Here is a 26286-nt window from a genome sequence, read left to right on the forward strand (position 1 = left end):
TCTTCTTCTTCTTCTTCTTCTTCTTCTTCTTCTTCTTCTTCTTCCCCTTCCCCTCCTCCTCCTCCTCCTCCCAAGGTTGGAAGGGACCTTGGAGGTCTTTTAGCCCAACCCTTGCTCAAGTGGGAGACCCTATATCATTCTGGGCAAATATTGTCTCTTTCTTCTTCTTCTTCTTCTTCTTCTTCTTCTTCTTCTTCTTCTTCTTCTTCTTCTTCTTCTTCTTTCTTCTTCTTCTTCTCCTCCTCCTCCTCCTCCTTCCAAGGTTGGAAGGGATCTTGGAGCTCTTTTAGCCCAATCCTTGCTCAGGTGGGAAACCCTATATCATTCTGGACAAATATCTGTCTCTTCTTTCTTTCTTCTTCTTCTTCTTCTTCTTCTTCTTCTTCTTCTTCTTCTTCCTCCTCCTCCTCCTCCTCCTCCTCCTCCTCCTCCTCCTCCTCCTCCTCCTCCTCCGTCTTCTTCCCTGGCCGGCTGTTAAATCCACCCAACACACTCACACGCGCACACAGCTCAACATGAATTAATTGGGGCCCTTAATGTTTCTTGCAAGCACGCTGGTTTAATTATTATCCTTTTTTTTTTATAACCTCTGAGCTTAAGTAGCCACTGCAATTTCCCACTCTCCTTTTTTTTGCAGCCGTGGATATTCTTGAACGCTGAATTTGCAAGGAAAAGCACTTGAGGAAGAAGGGAAGGGAAGTACCTGTTGGAGGAAACTTTGGATGACAGACCGAACACAGTAAGTGACATTCTTAATTCCCTGCTGAAGGACGGGGGATTAGTTATGAGCCGTCTTTAACAACCTCCGAATTGTGATCAAAGCGCAGAGTAATTTTTTTAAAAAAAATAACAGACTTATTACATGTATAAAAGAAATTAAGATATTTTGGGATTGTCTTGGAACTTTGTGGTTAAATTTCTACCTGTGCCATTCAAAAGGTGGGAGGAAATATATAGAACTTCAACGCTCTGAACTCTTCTTCAGGAATAAGAACCATGCATCTTCCAGTAAAGGTAAAGCTTCGCCTTGCACATATGTGCCAGTCGTTCCCAACTCTAGGGGGCGGTGCTCATCTCTGTTTCAAAGCCAAAGAGCCAGCGCTGTCCAAAGACATCTCCGTGATCATGTGGCCGGCATGACTAAATGCCGAAGGCGCACGGAAGGCTGTTCCCTTCCCACCAAAGGTGGTTCCTATTTTTCTACCTGGATTTTTTACGTGCTTTCGAACTGCTAGATTGGAACAAGTAATGGGAGCTCACTCTGTTATGCAGCACTGGGGATTCGAACCGCCGAACTGCCAACCTTTCTGATCGACAATCTCAGTCTTAGCCACTGAGCCACCACATCTTCTAGTAGATACACAGAAAGTCCTTGGCTTACGACCATCATTGAGCCCAGCATTTACGTTGCTAAGTGAGGCAGTTGTTAAGTGAATGTTGCCCTATTTTATTTGCCTTTCTTGCCACGGTTGTTAAGTGAATCACTGCAGTTAGTAACCTGGTGGTTCAGTGAATCTGGCTTCCCCACTGACTTTGCTTGTCAGAAGGTCACACAAGGGGATCATATAATTCTGGGATGATGCATCCGTCATAAATATGAGTCAGTTGCCAATTGAATTTTGATCACGTGGCTATGGGGAGACTGCAACAGCTGTAAATGGGAAAAAATGGTCATAAGTCACTTTTCCCAGTGCCGTCATAACTTTGAACAGTCACTAAATGAACTGTTGTAAGTCAAGGACTTCCTATATCTACACATAATCTTCTTGATGAGCATTTTAAGATGTTGATCTCTCTATTTAGAGTGCAGATAAGGCACTTCTGATGATGAAACTACAAATTAAAAACAAACAGAAATTTGTTTTGGATAATCAGTACAAAATATAACGAACTGGGGGGAAAACCACAGTAAAGCAAAACAAAAAAGAAAAGCCCCACATTTTTGGCAAAGGATGTATTCAGAAAAACTCAAGTAAGTTAAATATTAAAACCCATAAATATTTGTGTTAGATTGTGGGTGTGTGGAGTGATGGTGATGAAATAATCCATTTGTCATGGAAAATGTGTTGGATAATGAGGAAACTGTTATGGTCATATTTGAAACAATAATGTCCAGAATTTACAATTTTCTCATAGTTTTTTCCCCCTCTACATATTTTTTACATATTTTTCCCTAATAAGTTACAGTAAATTTCCCTCCATCCAAAACCTTCCTACTTACCCTGGCTTCGAAATCACCTATTTTAAGATTAATATTCACCTGTCACTGAAGAAATTGTTGGAGACTGGAGCAAAAATCTTTTAGGCTTTGAAAGTCCCACCTGAGCCACTTGAGTGTCCAATATTTGGTGACAACTGAAAATTGGCACAAAGATTCCCTGCTGTTTTCATGTCAGATTTCCACGAAAGCACATGGACAAAAGTTTTGGATTCAGCTCTAAAAAGTTGCTTTGAACTATGAATGTTGAACCTCTCTCAGTGGCTCATTAAAGCAGCTATGTGCATTTCCAGAAGCAACAAAGGATTCTCAAAGCAGATTTGGCTGCTTTAATGAATTGCCAAAGGTGCCCATTATTTTTCAAGTATGGCTGTTTGCATTGTGAATGCTCAAGTATGGTCCATTTATATTCTATGGCAAGAGATTCCCAGTTAATCTTGATTGCATGGATTGTGGTGGGGTACAAAAGAAAGAAAGAAAGAAAGAAAGAAAGAAAGAAATAAAGAAAGAAAGAAAGAAAGAAAGAAAGAGGAAAGAAGGAAGGAAGGAAGGAAGGAAGGAAAGAAAGAAAGAAAGAAATTTCCAGGATTATATTCTGTGGCACTGCTCAAGAAGAGCAAAGCATCAATGATAATATAGTAAGACAGCACATATATATAGGACTAAAGTGGAGGAAATAAGGAGAACTTAGGGAAAGAGGAAAAAAATAAGATCCAAATAATGTAAAATTAGTTCTGTCCTTAAGCTTGAAATAGAATCTTGGCCATATTAGGAACAAACTGTTCCATCTTGTCATCTTTGGAACATAAAGACATTTTTTAAAAGGGCATAAACCTTGAATTCATTCCTTAACGCAAGGAGCACACAGTTCCTTCCATCTATGTAAAACAATTCTCTTTGCTGAGCCCCAGGCTTGATAAAGCCAAAAGGGCTTCATAAAATGTCACATTCCTTCCTAAAATGTAGATTTTGACATTTGACATTTCAATGCTTATGACTTCTGATCTCTGCTGAGTAGAATAGATTTTTTTTAAAACCTACCAAGTTTTTTTAATAGAAAGTATACCATACAGATTAAAACATAAAAACATCCATAAAAATTTACAACATAAAAGAAAAAACCCCAACAAAATAAAATAATCAGGTGAACACTTTCTTGTAAATTATCCAATAAGCAGCAACCATTAGCCGCAATAAACTGTTTTATGGCCAATTTTCTTCTCATCTTATGAGATCTTTTCTATGAGTCATGTCTTGTCCTCAAGAAAGAAACAGCAAATTGCCATTCCAAAGTTCACACGCTGATCTTTGTGATGTATGGAATTGTGCTCACACAGTTCACATTATTGAAAATCTTTCCTGAAGCACGTTTAAGTAATAAATTATGATAAAAGGAGTTCAGATTTTGCCGGACAATTTTCTGGTATAGAGATTAAGAGCCTAACCAATATTTTTGAGTTTGTTTTATCAGGATCTTTCATTTTTGCTCCTTTTTGCCAGCCAGCTTAGCAGGTAAAGTAATGCAGGGTGGGGCTGGGGGTAGAGAACAAGGCTCTGTTTTATTGGGCTTTAATACAGGTAGTCCTCACAACCACAATTGAGCCCCAAATTACTGTTGCTAAGTGAAATTTCTGTACAGAAACATTTCTATATAGATATACATAGAATTCTTTATTGGCCAAGTGTGATTGGACACACAAGGAATTTCAGATGCTCTCAATGTACATAAAAAGAAAACTATACCCTGTTTCCTCAAAAATAAGACCTCCCTGGATAATAAGCCCAATCAGGCTTTTGAGCGCATGCGCTAAAATAATCCCTCCCCCCGAAAATAATCCTTCCCCGAAAATATCGCAACACAGCAGCAGCCATGAGGTGACCATGCTCGCTGCCTCCTGCACCTCAAAAATAATAAAACCTCCCCGAAAATAAGACCACGTGCTTATGTCAGGGGGTCAAAAGAAAATAAAATCCTGTCTTATTTTCGGGGAAACGCGCTACATTCATCAAGAATCATAAGGTACAACTCTTAGTGATAGGTACAAATAAGCAATCAAATCATACTAGGACAGTGATGTGCTGTCAGGGGAGCAGGGGAGGCAGACCCTCACCACTGTCATCATGAAAAGAAAAGAATGTAAAAGGAAAAAAGCAAGAGCTGAGGTCAGGCTGAGCTAGTTGCTGCCAGAGTCACAGTGGATGACTCTGCTTAGTGCTTAACTGTTTAAAAAAGCCTCTAAAAAAGTGCCCTCTGCAGGAGGAGGTGGGAGAACCACGTGCCTCATTTAGTCTGACTTTATGATCACTCGAGCAGAGTTAAGGGTTAAAAGCCAAACAATTCCTTATGTAGATGAAGCATGTGGTTCTCTCGCCTCCTCCTGTAGAGGGCTTTTTTTAGAGGCTTTTTAAAACAGTTAAGCAGAGTCATCCATTGGGGACTCTGGCAGCAGCTAACCCAGCCTGACCTCAGCAGCTCTTGCCTTTTTCCTTTTACCTTTTTACATTTTCATCATGGCGGACAAGAGCAGAGTTGAAATTCTCTGTGAATGTGACACAGCTGGAAAAGGTATGTGGGTCGGAGGGAGGGGGAGGAATTCAAAATTAATGTAATTTGTAAGTAATTGTAAGTAAAGTGTTTGTGTGTGTGTGTGTGTGTGTGTGCGCTTTTCTTCACTCAGAGGGAAGGGGGTAGGAGAGGCAGGGAGGGCAGCCCACCAGCTTTCTTTCTCTGTCTCGGGGCAGCCCGCCAGCAGAGGCGGGTCTTTTACCCACCTCTGCTGGTAGGCTGGCACTTTCTTTCTTTCTAGAAAGCGGCTTTTGGCCACCCCGGCGCTATGTCCAACACAGAGCGGGATGCCTCTATGTCGGACATAGCGGCAGGGCGGCTTTTGCCTCCTTTCAAGAAAGTGGGCAAAAGCCGCTTTCAAGAAAGCTTTCTTGAAAGCGGGCAAAAGCCGCCCTGCCACTATGTCCGACATAAAGGCGGGACCCCTCTATGTCAGAAATAGCAGCAGGGCGGCCAAAAGCCGCTTTCTTTCTTTTTGCCTCATCAGCCATAAATCTCACCGCACGTCACTGTACTAGGAAGCAATAAATATAAATCGTAAGGATACAAGCAATAAAGCTTGTACAGTCGTACAGTCATAAGTGGAAGGAGATGGGTGAGAGGAACGATGAGACGATTAATTTCAGAGTGATGAAAGCATTTTCTGCCCTGGGTCTGAATGGGAGACAATTTCACTCAGTTTCACAGACCTTCTGAATTATTATTTGAAAAGGATGACTTATCAAAAGTGCTTCCCGATCCTGGTGAATTTGGAGTTTGTAACTGCTATATTTCATCCGTCTGCTGATAATTACTTAGCAAAAGACTGGAGGGAGCAAATGAATTATAATGTAGCCTCTAGATAACATTTGGTATTAATATAATTATCGTTAACTTTTGTGTTGTTTGCAGAGATTGCTAATATTGGCAGGTTTGTCAACACTCAGAAAGGTGATGGGGACTGCAAGACACAGAAAACCAAATGGAAACCAGGGTCTTGATGATGTCTCTGTTACAAGCACGAAACCCAAATCCACAAGCTTACAGAAAGAGGCAAGATTTGTATAATATAATTTTTTAAACAATTAAATATCCTTAGATCAGAGGTGGGTTCCTACCAGTTCACACTTATTCGGTAGAACCGGTTCATCAAATCTACCGAACCGGTTAGAAGAGGTCCCACCAGTGGACCCGGAAAGCAGGCCACACCTACAGAAGAGGTTCCAAATTTTTTTGAAACCCACCACTGGTCCTTGGATAGGATTATTCTACACTATCATGCTCATATTTATAAAACTCAGTGCCTCTGTGAAAGGTAAGGATGACTAGTGCGTTTGTGGTGCAATCAGAATATTGCATGTGTTGAAGTTGTTTTAACGTAAACCAAAGATGCCTTTTAAAAAACAAGTTTGCATCATATTCTTATGCATGCCAGTGCTGTGTGTGAGGTGATTTAAAGTGGCTCTGACAAGTGTCGTAGGCATCTTCATATCCGGTCACATGGGCAGCAAGACACGCCCATCTGGTCACATGGGCGGCAAGACACTCCCACAAAGGAGGCCACACCCACAGAGTAGGTTCGAACAATTTTTGAAACCCACGACTGCCTTAGATGTACGATTTGGTGGCTCACCTCGCAAGTAGTTTACAGATCTAGTTAAATTTTTCTCCTTGCATGCAACACTGTTTATTTACTGAATTTATATTTGCCGGTCTATTCGCCCATGGCGACTCAAGGCGGCTTGCAGAATATAAAACCTCATTTAAACCAATAAAACTAATAAAAAGATTCAAATAAATTAATATAATGTAATAAAATCACCCCCACCCCCTGCCCCGGCGACAGCAGATCACACAAACAATTTAACGGACTCCATCCCATTTTGGGTTCCCCAGGCCCGCTGACAGAACCAAGTCTTCAGCGCCTTCCGGAAGAGTGTCAGAGTGGGGGCTGTTCTAATCTCTGGGGGGATGATGATCCAGAGAGAGGGAGCCACCACAGAGAAGGTCCTTCTTCTGGATCCCACCAGGTGTATCTCCCTGGGGGATGGGACCCACAGCATTCCCTGCCTTCCTGCTCTGATGAGTCAGGTAGATATGACCAGCAAGAGAAGGTCCCTCAAATAACCTGGTCCCAAGCCATGAAGGGCTTTAAAGGTGACAACCAGCACCTTGAACTGCACCCAATTGAAGGTACCATTTCTCCTTTATTGATTTAGCAGATAATATGATCTTTCATAACAATGAGAGATTCCAGGTATAGCACTTTCCCACCTGAGGTTCAAATTAGACCCCCAAAAACCAGGAAGAGGCTTAAGATCTTTCCAGGAGGTGTGGTACAGAAGGAGGAGGCAAGCAAAGAGGATCAATTACAGTGATCAGGAAGCTATGTGACCACAAGAGCTTTGTTGAGTTATACCATAGGCTCATCCTAGTCATATTGTCTGGTCATCCAGATGCATCCTGAAAAGTGACAACCCTTACCCACTTTTGTTAAGCCTCCTTGGGAGGACAACATGGGGCTGCCCCTGAAAAGTGTTCGGAGACTACAGTTGGTCCAGAATGCAGCCACGCGAGCGATATCAGGTGTACCTAGATACACCCATGTCACACCTATCCTCTGCGAGCTGCACTGGCTTCCTATCGGTCTCCGAACGCGCTTCAAGGTGCTGGTCATCACCTTTAAAGCCCTACATGGCCTAGGACCTGGATATCTGCGAGACCGCCTCCTGCCACATACCTCCCAACGGCCGATAAGATCTCACAGGTTGGGTCTTCTCCGGGTGCCGTCGACCGGACAATGCCGGCTGGCGACCCCTCGGGGGAGGGCCTTCTCTGTAGCTGCTCTGGCCCTGTGGAACGATCTACCCGTAGAGATCCGTACCCTTCCCACTCTCTCGGCCTTCCGAAAAGCCACTAAAACCTGGCTATTCCGGCAGGCCTGGGGCTGTTGACCTCACGAACGAGGTCCAGGCCCACCTAGATGGAGTGTATGGTGCGTTGCTTTTAAATTTGTTTCCTTTCTCCCTATTTTTATCTTTTAGTCTTGTTTTTGTAAGCCACCCGGAGTCCTACGGGATTGGGCGGCATATAAATTTATTAAATTACAATTAATTACACTTACAACCAAAACAGTAACTCCTTTCTCCCTGCCTGTAATGCCAGCATTTTGATTCACATCATATCTGAAACGAGAAATCACACTTTGAATCCAAGTGAACGTACAAGGTGAACATTTCATTTCTATAGTGCCAAAAGAGCAAGCCAAGCATGTCCTCCCCCGGTCCGCGTTAACACATTAATTAGTAGAACAGTGATTGAAGAATAGCTTAACAAAGTTCACAAGAACTTTAAAAAAATCTTCTTGGCCCTGGAATGCCGGGTTAATGTTTGCATCGTAGCCCAAGCTGCTAATTTGTACTGTTGAAAGGGAGAGGAGCCTGATTTATGCATGTGTTTTTGCTGTCTAATTATTTGGTGGGCTTGGGTATCAGACAGAGTTAGATAAAGAACAGAATTTTAAGATTGGAAACAATACATGAATAGTTGGTCCTAAGAAAAATAGGAAAGAACTGATCTATTTTACCAGCAGAAACAAATTTGGTTGAAGGTGAATTAGCTAACCATTTCTTTGACCCTGGAAATATGGAATGGATTTGCTTTTCTTTTTGAATGTTTAGGTTCAAAAAGATTGGTTGACAAACCTTTTCGGCACCGAGTGTCAAAACGGGAGTGTGCACACAGGAGTGCGCTGGAAACCAGAAGAGCAGTTTCCCAGTGGGCATGCGCGCACTGGGAAGCTGAGCTTCCAGTTTTCGGAGTGTGCATGTACACCAGTCACGTAGTCTTTCAGTTTCTAGCACATGCGAAGACCAGCTAACAGCTGCACATGTGCGTACTGGAACCCGGAAGAGCCACGGACGATGGTTGGCATGCTCGGAGAGATGGCTCTGCGTGCCACTTCTGGCATACGTGTGCCATAGGTTTGCCATCATGAACTTAGAGAATCTTGATTATGTTAGAAGGCTAAAAACCTTCTGGAGAAGATTCCTTCAGAATTCCCACTCACTGTTTCTGACAACTGAGAATCCATCCAGATATGTCAACACATCGGGAACAAAAAAGATTAGAAAAGCTCTTTTGGAACCATTTAGTTTGAAGTAGATAAAGAGTTTTATTAGATCAGGCCAAAGATACATCTAAAAGCAAGGTTTTCTTTCTACACAAGCCAATGAAATGCTTCCAGATCACTTCTAGTTATAGCAGCCATATTATCAATGAATGTTCAATGCTTTAATTTAGATTGGCAGGAAGTTGGATTGGCCTCTTATAACTGGCCAAGTTCATTCCTCCCCAAAACAAATCTAGATGTGAAGTGGATGAAAAGTATAAAGCTCTCTATTACAAAAATCACTCCTGAAACATGGCGGTGCAGAATCATCGATCTTAAGAAACCTCACCGGTCCTCCTCTGGTAGGAAAGCTCATGAGCTACCCGTCAAATTTGGAGGAAAAGGCTGTTAAAGATATCTCATCCAAAACAGGACCTTAAGACTTTGCACTCAGATTTGTAACTAGGGAGTTACAACTGAGGGTTCCACCACAAAACCACGGTAGACTAAAGCGCACTCGACGAAAGCGCGTACCTGACGTCATCACAGCGCGACAAAAACATCACACTGTGAGCGGTAAAGTTAAAATTAACGCGAAAACCTTACCCTAACCCCCCAAACCTAACCCTAAACCTAACCTAAACCTAACCCTTAACCTAACCCTAAACCTAACCCTAAACCTAACCCTTAACCTAACGCTAAACCTAACGCTAACCCTTAACCTGACCCTAAACCTAACCCTAATGCTTAACGTAACCCTAAACCTAACCCTAACCCTTAACCTAACCCTAACCCTAAACCTAACCCTTACCTTTACGTGAATCGGCTTGCTTTAAAAGCGCTTTTTAAAGCGCCCTTTTTTCTCCGCGGTCGTATTTGTCGTGCTGCTGATGACGTCAGGTACGCGCTTTAATCGGGCGCGCTTTAGTGGACCGCGGTTTTGTCGTGCCACGACAACTGAGCTAGAGGACGGATTAGCATGGTGCCAACATCTGTACAAAATCCTCCGTATCTTACCACGCCAGATACCCATTGATTGGCTGAAGTCAAAACGAGCTTCCTAGATTGAGAAGTCTAGGAGTCACTGAAGCAGTAGGTCTGAGCTTAAATGGACTCCAGAGGATGGGAGAGAGGACAGGAAGGCCTGGAGGAACATGGTTCATGGGGTCACGCTTCTTGCTTAATGGTGTCCCATGTATTGCATTGTAGATCAAAGTTGCAAGTGTGTAAGATTCACAGGGATGCGAAATAATTGATTACTCTACTCGTTTCCATCTGACTGATGGTTTACCTATTACCCCGTAGGTCCACTTCTGGTGACATCATGTAAATATCATCATACAAACAATCACCCGTTGTGAATCTAAAAATAAATGAACCATCTCAAATCTGTTTGCTTTCCCTCTCCCTCCCCACTTGATTCCTTAGGTGGGTCTGATCAGTGGAATCTGTGTCATTGTTGGAACCGTGATAGGTTCAGGGATTTTTATTTCTCCAAAAGCCGTTCTGGCTAATGCTGGAGCGATCGGACCGTGCTTGGTTATTTGGGCAGCTTGCGGAGTGTTGGCCACCTTAGGTAAGCCATTTCTTGTGCTCTCCATTTCTTTTTATTTCTTTTTTTTTTACAGAAAGCCAAGCCAAGTTTCTTTTTCACATCCTATTGCTCTGTTCTGACGGAATACAAATTTGACATTTGCTGCCTCTCCCCCAACCTGTTGTGGCTCACCACTGGCCAGCAGAGCTGGCAGCAAAGTCAGACAGTGAGGAGGTTGGGGACGAGCATGGGCCAGTCCTGGGGACTGGGGAAGGCTCAGACGAGGGCTCTGCGTTGGAGGCAGAGAGGGGGCCAAGGCTGTGTGGCAGTGATCAGGTGCCTACGGAGCTAGACAGCAGTGAGGCAGAGGAACAGCTGGAGCCTGTTCCCAGTTTGTGCATGCGCAGAGCTACCAGAAGAAAAAAACAACTCAGAAATCAGGGTCAACTTGGGAGTAAAGTCACAGTAGATGGTGAATAGCCCCTCCCATAAGAAATAAAAGAGGAGCAAAAGGGGAGTGGGCTTTTGCAGGAAACAATTTGTTTGTTCGGTTGTTAGATTCGTTTCAGGAGTGTGGAGATCTGTCCGTGAATCTCAAAGACTCTGTGCCCAGTCTTTCCTTGCACAGCACCTCATTTGGAAAATATTTACATGGCAGCTTTCCAAGATAGATAAGGTCTGTAGTCACAAATACTCCTTTGAAAGAGTGTTTACCAGGCCAACAGAGGAATTCACATTCGTTGAATAAAAGGGGTTTTGTCAGGACTCTGCCTTACGCTATTTGGGGAAGCCTAAGTCAGAACACAAGCTTCAGGGATTGCTGAAGGGGTTATGGAAAGATGGCTTATCACACTCACCTCTTTGATTCCTCTTTTGGTGCCTGTTTCTCTGCTGCAAGTCTTGCTCTGCTCAATCAAGAGAGCGCTGCTTACTTTTCTGGCGGTAGGGTGCAGTGGTTACAGTGGCAGGTTAGCCAGGGGGAAACTTCTGCTGACATTCTGCTCATCGTCTGCAGGTTTCTTCGGGGTATGGTTAAAAAATAACTTAATTTCTAGTAAATGACATCTTTCTCAACAAATGAAGGGTCGTTTTTATTTAGAAGCCGTAGTTAAGACAGGTCTGACCATCAGTATTAATAGCAATAGCACTTAGACTTATATACAGCTTGACAGTGCTTTATAGCCCTCTCTGTTTACAGAGTCAGCATCTTACCCCCAACAATTTGGGTCCCCATTTTACCCACCTTGGAAGGATGGAAGGTTGAGTCAACCTTGAGCCAGTTGGTCACGTTCGAACTCCTAGCACTGGGCAGAATTAGCCTGCAATACTTCATTCTAGCCACTGGGAGGGAGGAAAGGAGGGGAAGGGAAGGGAGGAAGGAAGGAATAACAATAGGACGTAGACTTATATATTGCTTCACAGTGCTTTATAGCACTCTCTTTACAGCGGTTTACAGGGTCAGCCTCTTGCCCCCAACAATCTGGCTCCTCATTTTACCTACCTTGGAAGGATGGAAGACTGAGTCAACCTTGAGCCTGGTTGAGATTTGATCTGCCAAATTGCAGGCAACCGGCAGTCAGCAGAAGTAGCCTGCAGTACTGCACTCTCACCACTGTGCCACCACGGCTCATTAATGCTGAAACTCCACTTTCAGGGGCTCTATGTTTTGCTGAACTGGGCACTATGATCCCCAAATCCGGAGCAGAATACCCTTACCTGTTGGAAGCCTTCGGGCCCATCCCTGCCTTCTTGTTTTCCTGGTCCAGTCTCATGGTCATCAAGCCCAGCGCCTTCGCCATTATCTGCCTGAGTTTCGCAGAGTATGTCTCAGCTCCATTTTACCCAGGATGTGACCCTCCCGTGGTGGTCGTTAAGTGCCTGGCTATAGCAGCCCTGGGTGAGTCTTTGGCCTTTAAAGGAGGGAAATCAAGTTAGAGATGGAAGCAGAAGTAGATCTGGAGGAGAACCATTGAGGGCAACCATGAGATTGATATTTTTGGATGGATGGATGGATGGATGGATGGATGGATGGATGGATAGATAGATAGATAGATAGATAGATAGATAGATAGATAGATAGATAGATAGATGTTTTTTGGATGAATAATGGATGATGGATGGATGGATGGATGGATGGATGGATGGATAGAAAGAGAGAGAGAGAGAGAGAGAGATGTTTTTTGGATGATTGATGGAGGATGGATGGATGGATGGATGGATGGATGTTTTTTGGATGAATGATGGATGATGGATGGATGGATGGATAGAGAGAGAGAGAGAGAGAGAGAGAGAGAGAGAGAGAGAGAGAGAGAGAGAGAGAGAGAGAGAGATGTTTTTAGATTGATTTCCCTCCACAGTAAAGAAAATCTATGAACAATGAGCTGAATGCAATAATTTTACCCTGCTGTCCTTTTTACAATTTTAGTGGCCACTTCTGGAAAGATCTCGACATCATACTTCTCTTCCTTAAAGAATATTTTGTGGTTAGAAAAATAAATATAGAAGAACGATGGAAAAACCCGGGAAGGTTTTTAATGAAAGAGGATGTTGACCTCTGAACCCCCTATAAAAGGCCACAAACGAAACAGTGATTGAACCCTACATGTCTTCTCTGTCCGCATCTACATTTTCAGACTAAGCTGAAAACTAAAAGCGAGGAAAAACCAAGGTTTTAACTATTTTGTCGCTCTTTCTTTGTCCTGCAGTGAGCATTACAGTCCTGAATTCACTGAGTGTGAAATGGACGAGCTACCTTCAGAACATTTTAACTGCTACTAAAATGGTGATTGTCATCATTATCGTTGTAAGTGGCATCGTTCTCCTGGCCAAAGGTATGTTCTGGTCGCTTATAAAGAAACATAAACACCCTTATGTTGTCAGAAACCAGACGGAGAATGTCTGCAAAATGCAGGATTCTAAGCTTGGGATACTCATGGGGAATTTTTGGAGTAGAAATCCAGTAGATCTGGGGAATGCTAAGTGGAAATAATCCCCTAAATGACTCCCTCTTCTTTGTGATAGCCCCTCAAATACTGGAACACTGGAATACATGCCACCCCCCTAGTCCTATCCCCCACTCTAGAGTGGCCATATCCAATTCCTGCAACCTGTCCGGCGTATTGTGGGTGCTTCATCACTGGAGGTTGAAGGAAATAAATAATAAGTTACTCTTTCATATAAAGTGTAAAATGTAACACAAAGGTGTGGGACTCTTGGCGCTGTTTTTCTTGATTGTAAATTTAAGCACAAATATAAGCAGTAAAGCAGTGGTGGGTTTCAAAAATTGTTTGAACCTACTTTGTGGGTGTGGCCTCCTTTGTGGGAGTGGCTTGCCACCCATGTGACCGGATGGGAGTGGCTTGCCGCCCATGTGACCAGATATGAAGATGCCGACGACACTTGTCAGAACCACCTTAAATTACCTCACACACAGCACTGGCATGCATAAGAATACGATGTAAACTTGTTTTTTGAAAGGCATCTTTGGTTTGTGTTAAAACAACTTCAACACACGCAATGTTCTGATTGCACCACAAACGCAGTAGTCATCCTTACCTTTCACAGAGACACTGAGTTTAATAAATATGAGCATGATAGTATAGAATAATCATATCCAAGGACCAGTGGTGGGTTTCAAAAAAGTTCAAAAGGAACCTCTTCTGTAGGTGTGGCCTGCTTTCCGGGTCCACTGGTGGAACCTCTTCTAACCGGTTCGGTAGATTTGATGAACCGGTTCTACCGAATAGGTGTAAACTGGTAGGAACCCACCTCTGCAGTAAAGTCAGTACAGGATGACTTGCTAAAAATCCTTTGCCATTGAAATATAGACAAGCACACCAATTGGTGAGATGGTAACACCGCCACCTAAATTGAAATAACAAAAGAAGCACAGATAAAAAAAAAGAGGTGTTCTGCAGGAAAAGTCATGTTGTCCTCTTGAAATGTGAATTAACCTCAAAGAATGATTTTGGAAATGGGGAGGGCTTCTTCTTAGGCGTCACGCATGATGAGTAGAAACGGGTAAATTGTATTACTTGAAATCTGTCCTTGCGTTCCTTGTACTCAAGCCACAGGGAAGAGGCTGGGAGGCCGCGCTTGCAACCGCTTTTTCAATTTCTTTGCAATAAAACTTTTGAATTGGGAACCAGACTTTGTCTTTTGAACTGTAAGCATAAAAATTGGGTTTTAATATCTCACAAGGTTTCTAAAGAGACTGGACAGCCACTCTTCAAGTCTCCCGCTGCATGTCGTATTCATGTGGGATTCGTTTTGTTTTTCAGGAAACACAAAAAATTTTAACAATTCTTTTGACAGTTCCTCAATTTCCGTGGGAGGCATAAGCCTGGCATTTTACAGCGGACTCTGGGCCTATGATGGATGGTAACCTATTTACATTTTGCTCATTTCCAATTAATTCCCACTGGTAGATAATTCTGAAGCATTTGCGCCTGAAAACAACAGCAGTTGAAGTGATTTTACATGTTTTGATGTTTTGTAGAGATGAGCAATCAAGGTGAAACTCCTTTCTCCTTTAGACAGACTAAACCCAGGTAGCTACAGAATCTCAAGTTTCAGCTGGGAATGGCTGCTATGGTCCAATGGCTCAGTGGTGGGTTTCAAAAATTGTTCGAACCTACTCTGTGGGTGTGGCCTCCTTTGTGGGAGTGGCTTGCCACCCATGTGACTGGATGGGAGTGGCTTGCCACCCATGTGACCGGATATGAAGATGCCGACGACATTTGTCAGAACCATCTTAAATTACCTCACACATAGCACTGGCATGCATAGGAATATGATGTAAACTTGTTTTTAAAAAGGCATCTTTGGTTTGCATTAAAACAACTTCAACACAGGCAATGTTCTGATTGCACCACAAATGCAGTAGTCATCCTTACCTTTCACAGAGGCACTGAGTTTTATAAATATGAGCATGATAGTGTAGAATAATCATATCCAAGGACCAGTGGTGGGTTTCAAAAAAATTTGGAACCTCTTCTGTAGGTGTGGCCTACTTTCCGGGTTCACTGGTGGAACCTCTTCTAACCGGTTCGGTAGATTTGACGAACCGGTTCCACCGAATAGGTGCAAACTGGTAGGAACCCACCTCTGCGATGGCTTCTGAAAAAGCCTTAGAAGATGATGGCCAGGGGCCAGGACCATACTATTCCCTTCCCAAATACCATGCCCCCACCCTCCCCGTTTCTATGGCAGCCAATAGCAAGCAAGCAAAGCAGAGGCTGACATCTGGTGCTCCTTCAGAAAAGACATCACCCCTATCAAATCCAAGGCTTATCAGGATACCTGACGTAGAACCTACGTAAAAGTCTGGGAGTCCTAACATCGGATTTGTTCACTCCTTCAGCCTGGGAAGGGGGAAAATGTGTCCTGTACAAAAAATACAGGTTTACACCAATATCGGAGGAAATAATGCTAGGGGAAACTATATCTTGAACATGGGTTTCCTACTGGTTGACCATCATAGATAGAGGTTTAAGAGGGCATTTCCAGCTGGCTGGATACTTGAAGGCTGTGGCCATTATCAACACTTAACTTTATAGTCTTCAGTGGTTTATTAACTCCCAACAGATTCAGTAAAGGTTTCCTTCCAAATTTGCATAACTTAGGACTGCAGTTTGGACCAAGTAACTATTGGTGTTTCTTTTCTTCCAGGAATCAGCTTAATTATATCACAGAAGAGCTTAAAAATCCTTACAGGTAAGATGGGAGAGAGCAACAGCATTTTATTTGGATAACAGCAGGAATTGAAAAATGGACATTTCCATCCTGTTTTGAAATAACAGCAGTAGCACTTAGACTTAGATAATGCTTTATAGGACTTTACAGCCCACTCTAAGCGGTTTACAGAGTCAGCAAATTGCCCCAAATAATCTGGGTCCTCATTTTACTGACCTCGGAAAGAGGGAGGGCTGAGACAACCTTGAGCCGGTCAAATAAGTTGCATGTCATGTAGGGCATTGAGGAAATAAATAAATGCAAGGTGGGCCACACAGCCAGTGTGAACATTCTGTGGTCCAACCTCTTTTTTATTACAATAAATCTGTATAGTCTGAATCAAAGAGCGCAGTGGTTAGAATGAAGTATTGCAGGCTGACTCTGCCCACTGCCAGCAGTTCGATCCTGACCAGCTCAAGGTTGACTCAGCCATCCATCCTTCCGAGGTGGGTAAAATGAGGACCCAGATTGTTGAGGGCAATAGGCTTACTCTGTAAACTGCATAGAGAGGGCTGTAAAGCACCGTGAAGAGGTATATAAGTACTAATGATGTTGCTATTGCTATCTGCAAGAATCTGAGGACTGCCTTAAGTGACTTGACGTATCTTTTGAATTGGGTAAACCCAACTTACTAGCAATAGCAATAGCAGTTAGACTTATATACTGCTTCATAGGGCTTTCAGCCCTCTCTAAGCGGTTTACAGAGTCAGCATATCGCCCCGAACAACAATCCGGGTCCTCATTTTACCCACCTCGGAAGGATGGAAGGCTGAGTCAACCCTGAGCTGGTGAGATTTGAACAGCCGAACTGCAGAACTGGAGTCAGCTGAAGTAGCCTGCAGTGCTGCATGTAAACACTGCGCCACCTCGGCTCTACTTTGGAATTAATAAAAAGTATGAATATGAATTACTTTGAATGAAAATTAATAAAATTAATAAATTGATGAATAACTCAGCCCATCAAAGATTAGAAGATGGTATCTTTGGAATTCCTGGAGTGGCTAAATCAATAATCTTTGAGGGTATGAAAACGTGAAGTAGGAATGAAGTAGGAACGCCTTTTCTGTAATAGCAATATTTGAGCAACATCTAAAGAACAAACCTTATCAAGTTCACTAGGCGGTAGAGAGCATTATCTATAAACCAAGTTCCTTTTCTTTATAAATAGTGTTTGTTCAGCTGCACACATATGGAGTTGTTTGACTAACAAGCTTTCATGTACACATGAATTAATGCCACGTATTTTCCCATTATTTAGAAATCTACCACTCGCTATAATAATTGGAATCCCTCTGGTCACGGTGTGTTATATTCTGATCAATGTTTCTTATTTCACCGCCATGACAGCCACAGAACTTTTGCAGTCTCAAGCGGTTGCAGTGGTAAGTATCATACGGAATTGCACGGACCAAAAATTCTTTATAAAAAAAGAAAAAAATTGTAGAATAGAATAGAATAGAATAGAATAGAGGTAGGGTAGGTTAGGTTAGAGTAGAGTAGGTTAGAGTAGAGTAGAGCAGAATCAAATGGAATAGAAAATAGAATAGAATAGGAAAGAATGGAATGGAATGGAGAAATGGAATGGAACAGAACTGAGTAGAATAGGAAAGAATGGAATGGAATAGAATATAGAGAATAGAATAGGAAAGAATGGAATGGAATAGAATATAGAGAATAGAATAATATAGTATAGAATAGAATAGAATAGAATAGGAAAGAATGGAATGGAATAGAACAGAACAGAATAGGGAAATGGGAATAGAATAGAATAGAATATAGAGAATAGAAAAGAATTCTTTATTGGCCAAGTGTGATTAGACAAACAAGGAATTTGTCTTTGGTGCAGATGCTCTCAAGTGTACATAAAAGACAAGATACATTCGTCATGAATCATAATGTACAACACTTAATGATAGTCATAGGGTACAAATAAGCAATCAAATCATACTAGGAAACAATCAATATAAATCGTAAGGATACTACAAGCAACAAATTTACAGTCCAGCAGTCATAAGTGGGAGGAGATGTGTGATAGGAACGATGAGAAGACTAATAGTAATAGTAATACAGCCTTAATGAATGGTTTGACAGTGGTGAGGGAATTATTTGTTTAGCAGAATGATGGCATTCAGGGGAAAACTGTTCTTTTGTCTAGCTGTTCTGGTGTGCAGTGCCCTATAGCATCGTTTTGAGGGTAGGAGTTGAAACAATTTTCGTCCAGGATGCGAGGGATCTGTAGATATTTTCACAGCCCTCTTTTTGACTCCTGCAGTGTACAGGTCCTCAATGGAAGGCAGGTTGTAGTCTTCATAGCTATCTGTTGTGTAGCTGTGATTCTTTATGGGCGAGATATAACATGTGCACACATTCGAACTGAATTGTGTGGATTCTCCAAAAGCAATTCTTTTGGGGAAACAAACTTGATCAAATATACCATAATAGCTTATATTTATATCCAAGGGCTGGGCATCTGATCATCTGGAGAACCTATGAAGCAGAGGTAGGTTTCTGCCAGTTTGCACGAGTTTGGTAGAACAGGTTCGTCAAATCTACCGAACCGGTTAGAAGAGGTTCCACCAGTGGACCCGGAAAGCAGGCCATACCTACAGAAGAGGTTGCAAAAAATTTTGAAACCCACCCCTGACACACACACACACACACACACACAGAGAGAGAGAGAGAGAGAGAGAGAGAGAGAGAGAGAGAGAAAGAAAGAAAAAAAGAAAAAAGAAAGAAAAAATGAGAGAGATGAAAGGAAAAAGGAAAAAGGGACAGAGACACAAAAGGAAGGAAGGAGAGAGAGAGAGAGAGAGAGAGAGAGAGAGAGAGAGAGAGAGAGAAAACACATGGCCGACAAGCCACTCCCACCAGGTCACATGGCCGGCAAGCCACTCCCACAAAGGAGGCCACGCCCACAGAGTAGGTTCGAAAATTTTTTGAAATCCACCACTGCTATGAAGGGGCTGTTTGGGGGCAATGCTTTAGTACAGATAGTCCTCGTCTTATAACAGCTCATTTAGGGAGCACTCAATGTTACAACGGCACTGAAAAAGGTGACATGACCATTTTTTCACATTTACGGCATTGAAGCATCCCGATGGTCACGTGATCAAAATGGAGATGCTTGGAAACTGGCTCCTAATTAGGACGGTTGCAGTGCCCTGAGGTCATGGGAATCCCCTTTTGCGACCGCAGTGTTAACGGGGGAAGCCAGATTCACTTAACGACCAGGTTGCTAACTGCACAACTGCAGTGATCCACTTAACAATGGTGGCAAGAAAGATGGCAAAACGGGTTGGGGCGGGGAGGGGAATTCACAACTGTCTTCACTTAGCAACAAAAACTTTGGCCACCGTTGCAGTCGTAAATTGAGGACAACCTGTAAAGAAGACACCTCTGGACCTCATTGGAAAAAAAGAAAACAAAACCTGTTGAGAGGCTGGAAAAGGATTTCACAGATTGATTTTTTTCCAAAAACCTTGCAATTTACAGCATCCTTTTTCTGCAGCCAGCCTGGTGAGCTTCACATTTTAAAGCGATGTGCTTTTTCCCTTCCGTCCCTGCAGACATTCGGGGATCGAGTCCTTTATCCCGCTTCTTGGATTGTTCCACTTTTTGTGGCGCTTTCAGCCCTGGGGGCAGCCAATGGGACTTGCTTCACGTCTGGCAGGTAAAACTCAGAACAGCCTAGTCAGATGTTTTAATAATCGAGTCACTGTATTTTTCATGACCAATGAAAGCAATAAGTACAGGGCGGGGCATAACCTTTTCCTAGGGGGTCACAGCAACACTTGTAATAACAACACAAATAATTCATACACCATTCGAAAGCCCATCAAAAACTGAGTTTATTGACACGATTTAATAGTCAGTATGACCACCATTAGCCCTTCGAACAGCATTCAAACGAGGTGGATAAGAACACAACAAATCTTCAAACAGTTCCGTTCGATTTTCCAGATTTTTCAACACAGTTTCCAAATTCATTCTCAAAGTTTCAACCGAATATCAATTTTGACCTTGCTCCTGAATCATCAGAGCTTCCACTTCATCCTTAATTATGGCCCCAATGTTCTCTGCCGGATTGAGATCTGGCGAATTGAGATCTGGCTCCAGCATCGCGAGCCTCTCGAAAGGCAATGCATTTTATTCTGTCAATGATCCTTTGTTCTTCCGAATCGAATTTTCCAGCCATTCTTAAAGCAAATTTAACATTTAATAACTCATTCAATTCAGTTTTTTATGGGCTTTAAAATGAGGTGTCGCGGAAATTGTAAACTGCTGTCGATCTTGCTGTGACCCCCTAGGAAAAGGTTATGCCCCGCCCTGTAAGCCTTGCTTCTTAGCTCGAAACTCATGCCGTTACTTTGAAGACATTGTTGTGACTGAGGCTTCCCAAGAACGTGAAGCAAACGTCTTGTCCTGACAAAAAAATCCTTTTATTAATTGACTGTGAATTCTGCTCATTCATATCCAGCAAAGTCTTTCCAGGGAGGATTTACAGTCACAGATCTTATCTGGCTTGGAGGCCAATATCTGCAGAGGAGTCTCGGAGAGTCACCAGCCAATTAATCGAACTAATTAACTCCTGCAAACTCCACTCCCCTTTCACTCCTCTTTTATTCCCTATGGGAGGGACCATTCACCATCCACCTGTGGCCTTACTCCTAAGTCGACCCTTGTTCCTTAGTTGTTCCCTTCGTCTGGCACCTCTGCGCATGCGCACACTGGGAACAGGCTCCAGCTGTTTGTCTGCCTCACTGATGTCTGACTCTGTAGGCAGCTGATAACTGGCATAGGGCTCTGTCCCCTTCTCTGCCTCCGACCCAGAGCCCTCATCAGAGTCTTCCCCAGACTCCAGGACTGGCCCATGTTCCTCTCCAACCTCCTCACTGTCTGAATCTGCTGCCAGCTCTGCTGGCCTCTGCTGGGCCACAACAGCTACTTAGCTCGAAATGCATACCGTTGCTTTGAAGACACTAAATATGCTGTCAAAACAGACTGCAGAAGCTAATCCGTTCTGTCATCAGGTGAGGCCTTGGAAAATATAAAAAGCTGTAATTTACAAGGTAAAATCTAAAAATGATGAATTTGAAATATTCCTGGCTTTTTCCAGTCTGGATCTATTTCATTCATCGGTGCTTCTTTTTTTTAAAAAAAAATCTGCAATCCAAACACAACACAAGAACTATTTTCTATCAGGCTGACGGTGAAAACTCATCCATGATGGCAAATGGTGTCTTGGGTTATATCTCTATCTCCATCTATCTATCATCTATCTATCTATCTATCTATCTATCTATCTATCTATCTATCTATCTATCTATCTATCTATCTATCTATCTATCTATCTATCTTTCTATCTATCTCTATATCTATCTATCTATCTATCTATCTATCTATCTATCTATCATCTATCTATCTCTATACCTATCTCTATATCTATCTATCTATCTATCTCTATCTATCTATCTATCTATCTATCTATCTATCTATCTATCTATCTATCTATCATCTATCTATCTATCTATCTATCCTATATCTATCTATCTATCTATCTATCTATCTATCTATCTATCTATCTATCTCTATCTATCTCTATCTCTATCTATCATCTATCTTTCTATCTATCTATCTATCTATCTATCTATCTATCTATCTCTATATCTATCATCTATCTATCTATCTATCTTATCTATCTATCTATCTATCTCTATACCTATCTCTATATCTATCTATCTATCTATCTATCTATCTATCTATCTATCTATCTATCTATCTATCCATATATATATATATATATATATATATATATATATATATATATCCATATACATATATATATGTATATATATGTGTGTATATATATATATATATATATATATCCATATATATATATATCCATATATATATATATATATATATATATATATATATATATATATATATATATATATATATATCTCCATATATATATATCTCCATATATATATATATATATATATATATATATATATATATATATATATCCATATATCTATATCTATATCTATATCTATATATCTATATCTATATCTATATCTATATCTATATCTATATCTATATATATATATTGGGTAGCAAGTGAGGAGAGAATTTTGGGGTCAGACTGCAAAGCTGGAGACAAATTTCACGGTTAATTAGCAGTCTCGTTCTGGAGCGGTTCTGGGCTTCTTAGGTGTCCTCTTTAATTCATACGATCGTTTTTAAGACACAGAAATTGCTGTTGCAGCATTTTCTTAAAGAATTGTGTAAATTTAATGGCCCGAAGGAGGACTTGGCAACATTAGTTCATACCCCTCCAATGCTCCTGGTAAAAGGGATTTGGTACATTAGGATAACTGGGGGGAAAATAGTCTCTTACGTTTTGTTCAGTTCCTAGGGGTAAATTTGGGGGAAAGGATATCAGCAAATGGATGGCTGTGAAAGTTGGACCATAAGGAAGGCTGAGCGCCAAAGAATGGAGGCCTTTGAACTCTGGTGCTGGAGAAGACTCCTGTGAGTCCCTTGGACTGCAAGGCGATCAAAGCGGTCAGTCCTACAGGAGATCAACCCTGACTGCTCTTTCGAAGGCCAGATCCTGAAGAGGAAACTCAAATACTTTGGCCACCTAAGAAGGAAGGACTCATTGGAGAAGAGCTTCATGCTGGGAACGATGGAGGGCAAAAGAAGAAGGGGACGACAGAGAATGGGGTGGCTGGATGGAGTCACTGAAGCAGTCGGCGTGAGCTTAAATGGACTCCAGAGGATGGTAGAGGAGAGGAAGGCCTGGAGGAACGTTGTCCATGGGGTCACAATGGGTCAGACACAGCTTTGCAACTAACAACAACAATATCAGCGAAAGAAGCTTAAATCTGACTTTTTCACTTTTTTTTATAGCGTAGGCCAGACGGAGAACCAGTTTAGTGTCATGGTTAAAGTACCAGACTAGAAACCAAAAGATCATGAGTTATAGTCCCATCCTAGGCACAAAGCCAGTTGAGTGACCTTGGGGGCCGGATACTTTCTTTCACCCTAAAAAGGAAGAAGTGGCAATTTTTTAAAAACAAAATCTTGCCAAGAAAACTGCAGAGATGTGTCCAGGTGATTACCAAAAGTCAACACCGACTCGAAGGAACCAAATAAAATAAAAATAAATGATCTTAATGCATTGGAGATGCGAGATTCATTCCAGGCCTTGACGTTGTCTGTCGCTTTGATTAAACCAAATGCCATTTTTCTCCTTCCTGCCTCCAAATCTTAATGCTGCATACCATGTAATATCCAAGGATTCTGAGAATCATCTTGTGTTCTTGCTGCATTGAATTTTTTTTTGTTCTTTCTGAGCATCAGTAGATATACAGAAGGGAACATTTTGTTCAGCTTGGGCAATTTTTCTTACCTTTCTGTGTCAAGCAACATTGCCCCAAAGCCTTCTTCTTCTTTTTTTTATTAAATAAAACTGTTGATATTATAACAGATTTATCTTTGATGCCACTGAATCGCCTTGGGTCCAAAATACATGCAGTCTTCAATTTACAACAGTTTGTTTGGTTCAAAGTTACAACTGAAAATATTTATGACGGTCGCGATCCCCTTTTGTGTCCTTCTCACGAGCCAAGTCATTGGGAAAGCCAGATTTACCTAACAACCATGTTTTCAAACTTCCCTTAACAATTGCGGCAAGAAAAAGTTTGTAAAATGGGGCAAACTCCCTTCACAAATGTTTCCACTTAGCCACATGTGGTCGCAACTCGAGGACTACCTGTACCTGAGCTTGGTTGTTTTCTTGCAGACATTTCATTACCAAAACAGGTAATGTGTCACACTTTGCTTTTCTAGGCTTGCTTATGTCGCAGGACGTGAAGGGCACATGTTAAAGGTTTTATCCTACATCAGCGTTAAACGTTTAACACCTGCGCCCGCTATTATATTTTATGTAAGTATAATATCTCAAATAGCCGAATAAAATTTCTAGCTTCAAACAAAAATAAAATCAAATTTGGCTATGTAATTTAATTTTAATAGAATAAGTATTGATATGGGATCAATAGACCGATTAGATCCCACAGATTAGGCCTCCTCCGAATTCCATCCACGGGCCAATGCCGACTGGCGACTACCTGGAGGAGAGCCTTCTCTGAGGCTGCTCCGACCCTCTGGAACGAGCTCCCCATGGAGATTCGAACCCTCACCACCCTCCAGGCCTTCCGCAAAGCCCTTAAAACCTGGCTGTTCCGACAGGCCTGGGGCTAAAGAGCTCTTGCCCCCCCCCCCTCGAATGGTATGGTTGTTGTGTGCTTTTAAATTGTGTATTGTTTTGTTTGTTTTTTTATCCCTTATCTGTATCCCCTTCCCTGACTTGGATTGTGAGCCGCCCTGAGTCCCCTCCGGGGAAAAGGGCAGCATATAAGTGCAATAAATTCAATTCAATTCAATCTCCTGCTTGGGGTGTGTGTGTGTTGGACTAGATGACCTCTAAGGTCCTGTCCAACTCTGTTAATCTGTACAAAACTCGGCAACTCCTTCCTGTAACCCATTTTTCTGTTTTCTTCCGTCTTTCAGGCTACAGTAGGATTTTTTTATATTCTCCCAGGAGACATCAATACCCTCATTAACTACTTCAGCTTTGCAGTCTGGCTCTTCTATGGGTTAACTGTCTTGGGACTGATTATTATGCGCTATACAAGAAAAGATCTGAAAAGGCCTATCAAGGTAAGTATCAACCCAGAAGAGGGTCCTCCTACAATGGAGGAAGCGTTTCATTGGGCAACTGTTTCTTGCCTCCTGCCTCCTTGCTTCTTGCAAGCAAGAGATGGGAAACCTGACTCCTAAATGTTAGTGGGTCACAATTCCCTTACCGCCTCAGCCAATAGGAAGGGATGCTGGTGTCAGGATTAGTATAGCATCCAAAAATAAGGCAAAGTATTGCTCAAAGTTCCAATTTATTAAGAGAGCCACGTTGGCACATCTGGGAAACCCCGAATCTGAAAGCTTCCAGGTTTTCCCCACCCAGTTGAAAGTTCAAGATCTTGTCCCCACACCCACAAGTCCATCACATGGTCCAATCTTCCACTGCCACGCTGGTAGTTCTACCCATCCAGTTCCAGTGAGGTGCAGAGATGCAAAAGACAAAGGATGGCGTTGGCTTTCTAGAAAGATTTTTTTTTTTGGCTACCCAGTAAGTAACTCCGTACATTACCCCCTCCCATTTTCCCACAATATAAAAAGGCATAGTGGAATAATAGAAAGTGTGGCAGGCCAAAGACCCAAGAGAAATATGGCTGCAGGCCTGACAGCTGGAAGCTGTCATTCAGCAACATCTGGAGGATAGCACTTAGACTTATATACCACTTCACAGTGCTTTTACAGCCCTCTCTAAGCGGTTCACAAAGTCAGCCTCTTGCCCCCACCAATCTGGGTCTTCATTTTACCCACCTCGGAAGGCTGGAAGGCTGAATCAATCTTGAACCCGTCAGGATCGAACTCTTGGCAATGGGCAGAGTTCGTCTGTAATACTGAATTCTGATCATTGCACCACTAAGGGAGGGAGGGAAGGAATACCAATAGCATTTAGACTTATATATTGCTTCACAGTACCTTACAGCCCTCTCTAAGTGGTTTACAGAGTCAGCCTATGCCCCCCAACAGTCTGGCTCCTCATTTTACCAACCTCAGAAGGATGAAAGGCTGAGTCAACCTTGAGCCTGGTGAGATTTGAACTGTCAAATTGCAGGCAGCCGGCAGGCAGCAGAAGTAGCCTGCAGTACTGCACTCTAACCGCTGTGTCACTGCGGCTCAGGATCATAAGCTTTGCAATCCAGCTTATCAATATTGAGCGTTGAGAAAATCATGCGGGCATCTTCCAGCTTTCTGGAATGGACTGCAGCTTCGCAAGCATTCACTGCTTGTGCTTTTGATATTTTGCGGTTCCAATATTTGAGGGGCTGTCACAAAGAAGTGTGTGTCTGTGTGTGCCAACCTATTTTTTCCAAAGCCCTCGAAGGCAAGACAAGAAACTATGGATGGAAATTAATCAAGGAGAGAAGCAGGTGTCGGCAGCCTTACTCACTCAAAGAGCCACAAAGGTCCTAACCGGAAGCACACCATTCAATTCTGGAACTAAC

General features: G+C 42.3%; 1 protein-coding gene across 1 annotated transcript in view; it reads left to right on the forward strand.

The window, feature by feature from the left end:
* Positions 1-472: 472 nt before the first annotated feature.
* Positions 473-26286, forward strand: part of SLC7A9 (solute carrier family 7 member 9) — a 31223-nt gene continuing 5409 nt past the window's right edge. Inside the window, exons 1-11 of the mRNA XM_032231189.1 lie at positions 473-739; positions 5676-5816; positions 10303-10450; positions 12063-12305; positions 13114-13239; positions 14689-14788; positions 16079-16123; positions 17400-17523; positions 19708-19811; positions 24002-24098; positions 24725-24874. Coding sequence (XP_032087080.1) covers positions 5718-5816; positions 10303-10450; positions 12063-12305; positions 13114-13239; positions 14689-14788; positions 16079-16123; positions 17400-17523; positions 19708-19811; positions 24002-24098; positions 24725-24874 — 1236 coding nt within the window. The 5' untranslated portion in view covers positions 473-739; positions 5676-5717. The remainder of the gene's footprint in view (positions 740-5675; positions 5817-10302; positions 10451-12062; positions 12306-13113; positions 13240-14688; positions 14789-16078; positions 16124-17399; positions 17524-19707; positions 19812-24001; positions 24099-24724; positions 24875-26286) is intronic.

Source organism: Thamnophis elegans, chromosome 14, assembly GCF_009769535.1.
Source record: "Thamnophis elegans isolate rThaEle1 chromosome 14, rThaEle1.pri, whole genome shotgun sequence".
NCBI lineage: Eukaryota > Metazoa > Chordata > Lepidosauria > Squamata > Colubridae > Thamnophis > Thamnophis elegans.